Source organism: Sabethes cyaneus, chromosome 3 (assembly GCF_943734655.1).
Source record: "Sabethes cyaneus chromosome 3, idSabCyanKW18_F2, whole genome shotgun sequence".
In the NCBI taxonomy this organism is placed as follows: domain Eukaryota; kingdom Metazoa; phylum Arthropoda; class Insecta; order Diptera; family Culicidae; genus Sabethes; species Sabethes cyaneus.
In genome coordinates this window covers 139,579,707-139,593,649 of record NC_071355.1, presented here as the reverse complement: position 1 = coordinate 139,593,649, position 13,943 = coordinate 139,579,707, and the positions used below count along the sequence as shown (strand labels likewise).

General features: G+C 41.9%; 1 protein-coding gene and 1 pseudogene across 1 annotated transcript; one reads left to right on the top strand and one right to left on the bottom strand.

Moving 5' to 3' along the window:
• The first annotated feature begins 3,400 nt into the window (after positions 1-3,400).
• LOC128740199 (uncharacterized) lies at positions 3,401-9,167 on the top strand. The gene is made up of 2 exons (XM_053835728.1): positions 3,401-8,651; positions 9,016-9,167. The coding sequence occupies exons 1-2, from the start codon at positions 3,401-3,403 to the stop codon at positions 9,165-9,167; spliced, it is 5,403 nt and encodes a 1,800-aa protein (XP_053691703.1).
• Positions 9,168-11,883: 2,716 nt separating this feature from the next.
• Positions 11,884-13,508, bottom strand: LOC128740198 (putative GTP-binding protein 6; annotated as a pseudogene).
• Between the last annotated feature and the right edge of the window lie 435 nt (positions 13,509-13,943).

The following is a 13,943-nucleotide window of genomic DNA, read 5'->3' as shown; positions in this document are numbered from 1 at the left end:
CAACACAACTGCAGATTAGCAAGCTCTATATGCATTTGACGTTCGTTTCAAACCCCTGTATCTTCGGCGCACTTTTTCGTTATCTTCCAAGCAATAAGGGTACCGCCAGAGTAAACGCGACAGCGACGCGACGCGACTTCGCTCACATTCGTTTAAATACACTTTTTCGCCGGAAGCAGGGCTGCGAATTTAAACGAATGTGAGCGAAGTCGTGTCGCGTCGCTGTCGCGCTTACTCTGTACGGGGCCTAAGTGCGCTGAAGAGACTGAAACGATTTAAGCTAAAATAGCACTTTTATGAGCGATATCGCACTTTGGATGGTACAATTTTCCTTGCAATTGACAATAATATGAATGTGAAAAAATGTCGAATAATGCACGTTAATCATTCATAATCGTTCGAATTATTGCGCTCTTCACACTCAATTGGACTGCACAGTTATTAAGTGCAACCTTCAAAACTGTGATGAAAAGTGTGCTACTGATAATATCGCTAGTAATCTTATATCGATAATACCATCAAACTTTATCGTCATGGAAGAATATCGAAAATTGGAGGGTTTAAAGTGAAATCTTCTTCTTGGTTTGTTATTATTTTAACATTTTTATTCTATTTCTTACGTATTTTTGCTTATATTGCCATATTATCGTTATTAATTATTAACGAGAACAAAACTTTATCAATAATCGTTATTGATTTTATAGATTACAACTCTCCCATCTGAGCTGACATTTGATTTAGCAGTGGCGCCAGTACCAGTTGTTAGGGAAAGCAAATAGTATTTAATTTTTCATTTATTTCATATATGCTGCATATTTATTCAAGTTATGAATTATGCGTGGAATTATGTATTTAGAAACTATTTTTATATTATTCTTTGCGTCGATAACAACTCTACGTAAGCATTAGAATTTAAATAGAAATCAACCAAGATTCATGGTTTTTTCCCACGAAATTTTGGCAACTTTTCTCACCTACAAAATGTGTGACTGGACAAGTGTGTTCAAAATCCAACTTTCAATGCAAAGAGCAATAATAAAAGCAAAAATTTAATATTCATTCAAATCGGCAACAATTTTTCAAAAGGACCTAACTGACAAATATAAACAAACTGAGTTTTTCAGGTTTTTCATTGAAACGGATAGCCAGTGCCAGTGTTGCCACATGTACGGATTTATTTGGAAAAGTACAGATTTTTCCGACCTTTTTGGTACAGATTCTGTATGGTACAGATTACAGATTTTTGTCATAAAGTACAGATAGGTACAGATTTTTTTGGGTGTCAAAAACTAATTTTTTTTGTTTCAGTTTTGTTACTGGAAATCAATAGAGGAGCACCTCTTGACATGGGTGCAAACAAAACAAAACGTGTCTGTGTTTAAGTTTAGCAAGAATATGTACAAATATCATCATAGAAATCAGTAATTTGAGATTTATGTATTTTTTCAAAGCAAACAAACCAGGTTTTTCTATGTAACAAATAAACATTATCATCAGATTTAAAAATAAAAAAATTAGGTACGCAAGCAGGCACCCACGGGGCGAATCACTTCAAATTTAATAAATATATTAAATATATTTATGCATCTTTATATACTTTTTTTACCCCAGCTGAGCAATGCTTGAAGAATGAAGATTACTTCACTGTTTACCTCTGATTACCATCAGTAATCAATCTCTTTAGAATACTAAAAATTAATCATGATTACCAATGATTACTTAGGCTGCTCATTGATTACTATACTACTGATAGGCGTTTTTGACAAGCTATCGCCCGCTTAGAGGCGCTGCATAAAAAAAGTGATGAAAAGTAAAATCGCTGTCAAACTCCATACATTTTTGAAAAAAGCTGAAATAAAATGCAGTTTTTGATTAAACCTTTCAATTGTCAGAATTTTAGATAGCGAAATATTGGAAGAAATTTGTTTATTTACGTTAAGGCAAGTGAAAACATTCGAATTAATTAACTTTATGGCAGAAAAATGTTAATGTTTGATTTTGTACCGCATGAAACAAAAGTACATAGAGTCAGCTGTAAAGTTTACATATCCTGGATAGAGAATCACCAATTATTTTCAGTCTTCAGTGTTTTTCAATGTGTTTTCAAATTTTTTTTCGTGATTAGCATAATCTGCGCCAAGAACCAAACATATACAGTGGACCCCCGTTCGTTTGAACGATTCCTCATGCAAACTAACGGGGTTACTTTTTAATTTGAACAACTGGTAACCCGAAATATGCTGAAATCTATGTGAACTGGCCGCCCTGATCTTTGTTATTGTTTTGGTGGTTTGTTTTAGTTGGCAGTTGCAAGTGCGAATATTGCATTTTCCGATCGGATTTCTCTCTTAATCGTTAGGAAAACGAAATGTGAAACCGATTAAACACGCTAGGTCAGTACAAACGAATCGAACAAATGATGTCATGTTGAGAATGACATTTGAACCATTTTTAATTTGCACGTCGTGCAAACCAACGGGGTTCAAATTAAAAAGTGTGTTCACGCGCAAGCGCGAATCACCACAGGCACCAACAATAACAACAACAGCATCAAGACATCGAACCACCGCTGCGAAATTAGCCACACCTTTTTTTCGCGTTCTGCCATTTCACATGTTACGTACGAGGCGAGCAGCAGCAGCAGCAGCAGGGAAGAAGAAGATTTTTACGCTATATAACCAGTCCGCGCACTAGCGCGGCATTCAGTATTTTTCCACATTTCAATCTGTTAACATCAAGAAGAATAAATGGAGTAGTTTTTAGAGTAAACTAGTGCTTCCTTCACATCCTCTGAAGACGTCCTGGGAAGTAGCAGATGTATATACAGTCCACTCCACTGGCTTAGTGTTGCTGCAGCAGGCTTGCGGACCAAATCGTCCTTTTAAGGACAAGAAAGGTTTATTTTCTCCATCCTGTTATCCGCCGGTGCCTATGCAGAACACAAATGCAGCCCCCCACTGGTTGAGTGCTAGCTGTCGATGGACTTGCGGACCAAACCCGTCCTTTTCAGGATTAGAAAGAAGAGTAAATTGTTATCCGCAAGTGCTTGAACAGAACACTCGTTTTCCTGACGGCTCCTAGCTTGAGCGGCAACGTTCCTGTTCGGTCTTGTCAAGACATGTTGCTTATGCCGCAACAAGGCTAGGAAGCGATTTTGTTTCATCCCCCGTGAGCCTGGCACGGCTCCGACATGGTCCTTCGAGCCGGATCGAAGGGACCGTTTGCGCGCTACTAAAAACGGAGTATGATGAGGATGTGGAGGGAAGGCTAGTAGCAAAAGTTGATAGTGATTAGTGAAAACCGAAAAGTTAAACAAATTTGTGTGAATCGAACAATTTAAATTAGACATTTGAGTGGAAAGTAAAGAAGAAAGTGCATAGTGAAAGGTTAATTCGCCATAATGTCTGTCTCCCGTACACCCAAGAGGTCCAACACGGACAGCGATGAGCTGCAGCTGCTCATTCACCAGCGCGGCCAGATAAAAGGCAAAGTGACAAAAATTAACAACAATTTGGAAAACGCGGAAGATGATCCGTCGTTAATTAGTGTATCGCTACTAAAAGTGTACGGCAAGAAATTGGAAACACATTATGCCGAGTACACAGTAGTCCATCGTGAAGTGATGGAAAAAATCCCACCAACTAGAATAGAAGAACAAGACGAAAAGCTGGATGAGTTTGATGTTCTTCATACCGAAGCGCTCGATCGGCTAGAGCGTCTAGTGGAGAGTTTTGCCAAACCTGTTCCTACGGTTGCTCTCACTAGTGGTGCTGCCCCGGTGATCGTGCAAAATCATCCTTTGCGACCACCGGTACCTTCTTTCGACGGTCGAGTGGAAAATTGGCCGAAATTCAAGGCCATGTTTGAGGATCTTGTGATGAAAAGTGGCGATTCAGATGCCGTCAAACTGCATTACCTTGACAAAGCTCTGGTAGGTGATGCGGCCGGCTTAATTAACGCCAAGATGATACAAGATAACAACTTCAGCCAAGTTTGGAAACAGTTAAAAGAGCAGTTTGAGAACAAACGTGTCATTGTGGATACACACGTTGAAGGTTTGATCCAGCTGAAACCGATGGCGAAAGGCAACTTCAAGGACCTGTTGGAGTTAACAAAGTCATGTGAACGGCATGTTGCAGCGTTGCAGTACCAGGGTCTGGCAGTGGATGAATTGTCTGGTGTTATCATTACGAAGCTGCTAATCTCCCGTTTGGACGATCGCACTCCACAGCTGTGGGAACGGAACCAAGCCCATGGTGAGTTACCAAAGTATGACGATACGTTGCTGTTTTTAAAAGGTGAGTGCCAAATTCTTGAGCGTTTTCAAAATTCTCGTCATCCTGTGGCGGCGAAGGAGCCTTCTTCTAAGCCAATGAAGCCTGTGAATCAAAAGGTCCATACTGTCACGTCCTCTAATTCTGAAAGTCAATGTAAGATTTGTGGTGAAATGCATCGTCATTTTGAGTGCCCCGTTTTTGCCAAGATGCATGTTTCAGACCGCAAAACCAAAGTAAAGCAATTAAGAATTTGTTTTAATTGCCTCCGACCGGGCCACTGTGCCAAAGATTGTTCTTCCAAGCGTACTTGTTCGAAATGTCAAAGACGACACCATACCCTCCTTCACGAAGATTTCCAAGCAAAACCCTCCGAGACGGAAACCCTTTCTGAAAAGGAATCTTGTAGTATCGTCGCCGAAGCTAGTGCAAGTCCCAATGTTTTTCCTTCAACAAGCGCCACGCCATGTTCCTGCAATCATTCACATACTGTAAAAACCGCGATGCTGTTAACTGCCGTTGTGAGCCTCGAGAGTGCCGATAGTCAATCAATTCCTTGTCGAGTGATGTTAGATAGCGGCTCTCAAGTCTCCTTTCTGTCTGAAGCGATTGCCAACCGATTGATGATTTCCCGTGAGCCGGTGTACGTGCCTATTACCGGAATTGGTGGAGCGAAGATTTATGCAAGGGAAAAGCTAACAGTAAAAATCTACTCTCGGTGTTCCAATTTTTCTACTGATGTGGAATGCCTTGTGGTACCAAAAGTAACCAGTATTATTCCTTCCGTTAAGATAGATGTTTCGTCGTGGCCAATTCCCGCTGGATTGCAGTTGGCAGATCCCACCTTCCATGTGCCTAGTAAAATCGACATGTTGATCGGTGCTTCGAAGTTTTTCACACTGTTGAAATCCGGTCAAATTTTTCTTGATGATGGTCTTCCCGAGCTCCATGAAACTCATCTGGGTTGGGTTTTCTCTGGCGAATTCCACACAGAAACCTCCAATGCTGTTTTAGCTCACACTGCATCACTAGGTACTCTTAATGATACAATTAGTCGTTTTTGGGAAGTTGAGGATATTTCGCTGCCTACAAAGGAGAAAGATGAATTAGATACGTGTGAGGAAATTTTTCGATCTACCCATCGGCGTACGTCAACCGGACGATACATAGTCACGCTCCCTTTCCATGAAGATATTTCCATGCTGCAGGACAACCGATCTGTCGCTCTTCGCCGTTTTCTGATGCTTGAAAGACGATTCAAAAGGGATTCTACCTTGAAAAAACTTTATTCAGAGTTTATTGCTGAGTACGAGGCATTAGGTCATTGTCAAGAAGTAGATGAAGCCAATGATGATCCTTCTCAAGGGCGTTATTATTTGCCTCACCATGCAGTACTGCGACCAACCAGTTCGACAACGAAGTTAAGGGTAGTGTTTAATGCTTCAGCCAAGCCCTATCAAGCAGCCAAGTCTTTAAATGAGGTCCTTCATGTCGGTGGTGTTGTTCAAAGCGATATATTCAGTATCCTTCTCCGATTTCGCTTACATGTCGTCGTGTTTACCGCTGACATAGCCAAAATGTATCGGCAGGTATTAGTTGCTGCATGTCATACTCCATTCCAAAGGATTTTTTGGCGCACGGAATCCAACCAGCGATTACGAGTTTTGGAGCTGCAGACTGTGACGTACGGGACAGCTTCAGCCCCCTTTCTTGCCACCAGAAGCCTGGTCCAGTTGTGCAACGATGAGGGTGATCGATTTCCGCTTGCGTCCAAAATTATCTTAGAAGATTGTTATGTCGACGATATCCTTTCTGGATCCACGAGCGTCGAAGAAGCCGTAGAAGCACAGCGTCAGTTGCAAGAGATGCTTCAGCTTGGTGGATTTCCCATCCACAAGTGGAGTTCAAATTGTTCGAAATTGCTGAGCCAAGTCCCTGAAGAAAATAGGGAGAAATTAGTACGACTGGATTGTCCAACCAACAGCGAAGTAATCAAAACCCTGGGACTCACCTGGAGTCCACAATCAGATGAATTTCTTTTCGTTACGAAGACCTCGGCCGACCCACATGAATTATTCACCAAGAGAAAGGTATTTTCGGAAATTGGAAGGTTGTTCGATCCGTTGGGTTTAGTCTCTCCCATCGTAGTAGTGGCAAAGATTCTTATGCAAAAATTGTGGACCGCTGGCCTATCCTGGGATAAGAATCTTGAAGGAGAACTGCTTGTTTCCTGGTTGAAGTTTCGAGATACTCTGCCACAAATGAATGAAATGACGGTCCCTCGACGTGTTATTTTTCCCAACTTCGTTACTATGGAGATCCATGGATTTTCGGATGCCTCGATTGCTGCGTGCGGAGCGGTTTTATATGTTCGAAGTATTTTTTCCGATGGAAGCGCCGCATTGCGACTGTTATGTAGTAAATCGAAAGTCGCCCCAATAGCAGAATTAAGTATTCCTCGCAAAGAGTTGTTAGCAGCTCGCCTGTTATCCAGACTGATGGTGAAGGTAATCGATACCATAAAGGTAAATTTCGACGACGTTGTTCTCTGGTCTGATAGCCAGATTGTGCTAGCTTGGTTACGCAAACCATTACCAACCCTCCAAGTGTTTGTTCGCAACCGAGTGACTGAGATTATCAATGAAACACAGAATTACACTTGGAAATATGTTCCGACTAAGGAAAATCCCGCGGATATTGTGTCAAGAGGATCGTTGCCTAAAGCCTTACTATCCAATGATTTGTGGTGGAAGGGTCCTCTTTTCTTGCAATCAATAAACTACGAAATTGAATCTCCTGATCCGATATCGGATGATGAATTGCCTGAGATGAAAACGACTGCCTTTATTTCTGCAGTCACCTATAATGTTGATGATCTTCCCGTTTTCGCCAAATTTAGCTCCTTTCGTAAACTGCAAAGGGTAATCGCATATGTTCTACGTTTCATCTCTAACTGCAAAATTAAGAATTGTAATCTCCGCAATCTGAAACGTCACCTCACTGTTTCTGAATTCCGAGAATCGATGATTGTGATCATCAAGGTGGTGCAGCATGAAATCTTAGGAGACGAAATTAGCCGTATTGAAAACAACGAACCGTGTAAAAGAATTGGTTCGCTGAACCCAGTGTACCAGGACGGACTGCTCAGAGTAGGTGGTAGACTAAAAAAATCGTCTATATCAATCATGGCCAAACATCCATACATTTTGCCGAGGCACCCGATTGTCGATCTGTTAATACGCGCTTACCATATTGAAAACTTACACGTTGGACCATCGAGTCTACTAGTAATAATTCGAGGACGGTATTGGTTACTGGAAGGTAGATCTGCTGTAAGGAAAATCACCAGGAGTTGCGTCACCTGTTTTCGTGCCAAACCAACAAAGGCAAGCCAACAAATGGGGAATTTGCCATCTTGTCGCGTGACACCTGCATTTCCATTTGAAGTGACTGGAGTGGATTACGCAGGCCCCATATATGTCAAGAAAGGCCAACGGAAGTCGATTTTAGAGAAGGCATATATTGCCGTATTCGTGTGCATGGTTACTCGAGCTGTGCACTTGGAACTAGTGTCGAACATGACCACCGATGCATTTATTGGTGCATTGCACAGATTTACCAGCAGAAGAGGGCAGCCCCGTGAAATACACTCAGATAATGGTTCCAATTTTCAGGGTGCTAAAGCGGAACTGAACGAGCTGTACAGAATGTTTCGATCTCAATATAGTGTCGATAAAATTGAGGGTTTTTGTCAACCAAAGGAGATAGCTTGGTATTTTATTCCTCCTGAGGCTCCGAACTTTGGTGGTCTTTGGGAGGCGGCCGTAAAGAGTGCTAAATATCACTTGAAGCGAACTTTGAAAGATACTCATTTGACTTTCGAGGAATACGTGACAGTTTTGACACAGGTTGAGGCTATATTGAATTCCCGACCACTTTATGCTACGTCACCTGATGCTGACGCCCCCGAGGTATGTACACCTGGACACATTTTACTTGGACGAGCGATTACCGCCATCCCGGAACCAAGTTACCAGAATGTTCCTGTCAACCGTCTTGATCGTTGGCAGTTTGTACAAAGACTACGAGACGAATTTTGGAAGAAATGGAAAAATAACTACTTGCAAACTTTACAACAACGAACCAAGGACCAAATAAGGAAGAATAATCTACAGCCAGGAATGATAGTGCTTCTGGAAGACCAAAATTTGCCACCAATGAGCTGGAAATTGGGAAGGATTATGCGGACATATCCAGGCTCCGATGGACTGGTTCGTACAGTCGACGTCATGGTGGGTAACACTGTTTACAAGCGACCAGTATCAAGGATTGCAGTGCTTCCCATCGAGGATAATATTCAACTATTCGAGACAAGGGGTCGGTCACTCGGCACAGCCGTTTTTATGTTAGGCGACTTGAAACGAACCGAGCTGTGCCGATGCTGTACCGAAAGTGCCGAACTGCAAGATTTGTTAAATTCGTTAAAATCTGATAGATCTGGCAACCGTGCGAGATGATTTTGACAACTGGCAGTGCTCCCATTTCATATGTAAAATTGAACCGGAGGTGTGTAAAGCCCTATAAATGTTATTTTTATAAGGCTTTAGAGGTGTGCCGTTTGATATCTCTGCAGTGCCGGGGCACTATGTGCTGAGTGTCCGACCCCTTGATTCGAGAATTGTTCCGAGAATGCTTCTCAGCCCGGGGGAGAATGTTCACGCGCAAGCGCGAATCACCACAGGCACCAACAATAACAACAACAGCATCAAGACATCGAACCACCGCTGCGAAATTAGCCACACCTTTTTTTCGCGTTCTGCCATTTCACATGTTACGTACGAGGCGAGCAGCAGCAGCAGCAGCAGGGAAGAAGAAGATTTTTACGCTATATAACCAGTCCGCGCACTAGCGCGGCATTCAGTATTTTTCCACATTTCAATCTGTTAACATCAAGAAGAATAAATGGAGTAGTTTTTAGAGTAAACTAGTGCTTCCTTCACATCCTCTGAAGACGTCCTGGGAAGTAGCAGATGTATATACAGTCCACTCCACTGGCTTAGTGTTGCTGCAGCAGGCTTGCGGACCAAATCGTCCTTTTAAGGACAAGAAAGGTTTATTTTCTCCATCCTGTTATCCGCCGGTGCCTATGCAGAACACAAATGCAGCCCCCCACTGGTTGAGTGCTAGCTGTCGATGGACTTGCGGACCAAACCCGTCCTTTTCAGGATTAGAAAGAAGAGTAAATTGTTATCCGCAAGTGCTTGAACAGAACACTCGTTTTCCTGACGGCTCCTAGCTTGAGCGGCAACGTTCCTGTTCGGTCTTGTCAAGACATGTTGCTTATGCCGCAACAAGGCTAGGAAGCGATTTTGTTTCATCCCCCGTGAGCCTGGCACGGCTCCGACAAAGTGTTCAGATTAAAAATGGTCAAACGAACGGGGGTCCACGGTAACCTATCAGTTCGTAAACATAAATACACTTGCGAAGCTCTAATAATCTCCCGAAACAGAAACAATATATATCAAGTGAAAGGTAATACTTTTTCTTACCTTTATTATCCATTTTCATCATTCCCACTGTTGGTAATTCAATAAAATATTACATTTAAAGTCGAGTTCCATATAGGTACCAGCAAGCATTTTGGGAATTGCGCTTTTTTTGTAGTTCCCATAATCACAACCAGGTAGCGAACGGCTGCTATTAGTTTTGCTCGAACTCGCCTATTACCATTGATTACCTAAGGCCCCGTACAGAGTGCACGCGACACGACTTCGCTCACATGGTTTTAAATGCATAGCCCTGCTTCCAGCGAAAAAGAGCTGCGTATTTAAATGAATGTGAGCGAAGTCGTGTCGCGTCGCTGTCGCATCTGCTCTGGCGGTACCCTAATAGCGAATTCATAAATTAACCTGGGTTCGTGTTAACTCGAACCCGAAATTTATGAACGATACGCGCAGTTTGACAGATCGACCCGTAATGCTAGACAGTTTTAACCTGCGCTTCAAACTGAATGCTGTCAGTTTAACCGAGATGCAATCTCGGTTAATTTATGAACGCTTTGACAGCACTTCGATTAAAACTGAGTGCTAATCGACCTGAGCCAGGTTAATTTATGAATTCGCTATAAGTAATTCATAAATCTACACTAAAAATATTCTGCACATAACTAATAGTAAATTTTCATATGAAATTCCATATATGATTCTAATGAGCCGCATATAAACACAATGCTCCCAGAAATACACATAAAAATTATACGCGTATGAATAGTATGTGCAATTATACGCATAAAAATTATACGCATACGAATAGTATTTGCAAGTTTTTCGCGTGCACATAAATGATAACTGTTTGGCACATAAAGATCATTTACTGGGGCACATTGCAAAAATCTACATGTGGGACACATAGAAACTATCCAGCTTTCCACGAGCGATAATGGCGGATATTGAGCACAAGTGGGCACAATCTTTTGACATTCATTGGAGGAGCGTCGAGTTCGCCCTGACGGAGTTACTATGGATACATTCATGATTGTTTGTTGTTCGAATGTAAAAATGTAAACATTGTTCAATTTTGCAGATCAGCTAAAGAGGAACATAATTGAACGGACAAGAAGTTTTATGGATTGTGACTTCGAAGTATTCGCAAACTTCAGGGAGAATGTAACGGAAAGTTTCTTATCAAATCGAGACGCTGTTCGAGAGGAAACTTAACAACGGCTCGACCAACATGAAGTTAATGTTTGCGTTAATGTGTAATGTTTCGAATATTTAATTCGCACGATTATGAAAAAAATATTCTGAGCCAGTGCCTTCAGCAAATTATGGCCGCAAACCACTATAAAAGTTTGAATCCGTTTAGTTATGTTACACTTCAGCTGATTTGCAAAATTAAACAATGTTTACATTGTTACACTCGAACAACAAACAATCATGGATGTTTCCATAGTAACTCCGTCAGGGCGAACACGACGCTCATCCAATGAATGTCAAAAGATTGTGCCCACTTGTGCTCAATATCCGCCATTATCCAGCTTTCCACGAGCGATAATGGCGGATATTGAGCACAAGTGGGCACAATCTTTTGACATTCATTGGAGGAGCGTCGAGTTCGCCCTGACGGAGTTACTATGGATACATGCATGATTGTTTGTTGTTCGAGTGTAAACATTGTAAACATTGTTCAATTTTGCAGATCAGCTAAAGAGATTAATAGATAAATAAAATTAATTACGACTTGTTAGCTTTAAGACACAACTCGCCGGTTAATTCGGTTAATGTTACAGCTTAGATGACAGCCATTGCTAGATTCGTTAAAATTAGACGCCAACAATTATTGATTTAAGTTTTTTGTGGTCGTAAATTTTAATGTTGAAATGCAATCGGCTGCACATTAAAATCGTCTTTCAAGGCTTTCATATATTCCAGCGCTTTGAAGGACCTGGTTATTGAATACAAAAAGTCGAATTTTTCGTTCAATAAGATAATATTTTTTCACTCTTGCTATCAACCACTTGTGTGTTTATTTACATGAACTACACTTAATTACTTTGCACAACTCGTTGTATTAATGGATGAAGTTACGCGTAGGCTCACGAAGCCCTTCTCTAAACAAACAGATGCCGAAACTGTTGTAGTTTGGCTTCGGTAATCACCGCTCCGACCAGCAGCCGCTGACTATCCCGAGGATCGGCAGCCGTTTCTGTTACAGTTGCATTCTTGTATAGCCAAGCCACCTCTTGGCCGCCCATAGGAACGCGTATAATAAGCTTTTGGCAACCGGTAACGACCAGAATTTGCCGCTCAATTTCTTGCAACTGTACATGGACGATGACATCGGCAAGCATCGATCAATCCCGTCGGGATATCCGCCATAAAATCGACGGTGTCCATAAAGAGTACTTCCAGCTTGCATGGAAGCCAGCCAGCATGAGCCGTTACATCCAACGTGGCAAATAGCTGATTCCGCGGTTCGAGAGATTTTTCCTCGGTGAAGGCTTTAATCAGAGAGGTTTTACCGGCATTGGTGTAGCCCACGACAGCAACAATTGGATAGGCTTTCTGTTTGCGTCTATTGCGGAGCAAATCGCGATGCGACCGAATAGATGCCAGTTCATTTTTCAGCTTTCTCTCGCGGATGCGAAGCATGTGCCTTTGTGAATCGGTAAGATAAATACGACTTTTAGTACTGATAGAGTCTTGATCCTTCATCTGATTCCAAGTGTATGGAATTTCGGCCATTGCAACCTGCAGTTTAGCTTCAGTGCTTATGGCATGCAAGCGCAGAATCTGTATTACTACAGAATAACGGTCCATTACGTTACGTTACCATTACGAAGTTTGCAGGTTTTGCAAACACATTTTAATTTCTTCCAGTTTCCCAGCGCCAAAAAGATGCTTTTTATCTAGCGATTCCAGCGGAACTTTCAGGGCGTACTCTACTGTCCATTTGGGTATCGAACGAACCAACGCTTCCGCCTCCGCAAGTTGATGTTCTGATTTGCTGGAAGACTTTTTCGGTCCCCACTTTATGTATGGTTGAATGATAAACACGTTTTGTTCGTTGTGCAGTCTTTTCTGCACTAGCATGGCATTGTTGGCAATGGTGTCGTAGTCGGCATCGTCCAAGCTGAACTCACCTAAATCTGCTCCATTGGTCGAACCAGCGATCTCTCTGTTGGTACTCTTAAATTTCCCTTTATAGTCTTTGTATTTACTGGAGTCAGTATATTTATATCTCGTAGTAGTCACTTCAGCTGATCTGCAAAATTAAACAATGTTTACATTTTTACACTCGAACAACAAACAATCATGAATGTATCCATAGTAACTCCGTCAGGGCGAACTCGACGCTCCTCCAATAAATGTCAAAAGATTGTGCCCACTTGTGCTCAATATCCGCCATTATCGCTCGTGGAAAGCTGGATTGCTCGTGGAAAGCTGGATACGAAAAGTTTTCTCAGTGTAGATGGAATTAACAAAAGGGCGAATGTCGCAAATGTATAAACAAAACGAGTGAGAGTTATTTTTTGCTGGACCAGCATAGGAAAATCAACCCTCACTCGGTTTGTTTACGCTTGCGACATTCGCCCTTTTGTTAGTTCTATCTTCAAATGATCACAAAAGTAATCTCTGATTGCTACGCACTTATACGCCTTAATGGAAACCCATTGATTGGACCCAACCCATCGACATCTCTATAACGAGCTGCAGTGAACGTCAGTGACAACATGTCCTGGACTTAAAATTTGACAGCGGGCCCAAATCAGACTGCTGGCAGTTGAGTGAAACGCAGTGCTGACATGCTATCTCATTTTCGCACGCACGAGATGTTGGCAGCGAAAACATGGTTGCCTGCCGATAGGGTGGAGCGAACTCGACGCTCCTGCAATGAATGTCAAAAGATTGTGCCCACTTGTGCTCAATATTCGCCAATCGCCATTATCGCTCGTGGAAAGCTGGATACGAAAAGTTTTCTCAGTGTGGGGTGTTAAATACGGTCAAACGAACGGGGGTTCACGGTATTCGGTAGCTGCGAAAATCATCAGCTGCCGAAATTTTTTATTGGGTTATTTGAAACTTTATTTTTAGTACAATAAAATAAATAATAATGATGATTGCCTTTGTTTGGTTTGGTAGCTGTTTTCTAAATTTTTATTCCAAACTA

Coding starts and splice junctions, on each gene's coding strand:
- LOC128740199 (XM_053835728.1), top strand. CDS start 3,401: ATGTCTGTCTCCCGTACACCCAAGAGGTCCAACACGGACAGCGATGAG. Junction 8,652..9,015: donor TCAACTATTCGAGACAAGGG/GTCGGTCACTCG, acceptor GAATCACCACAG/GCACCAACAATAACAACAAC.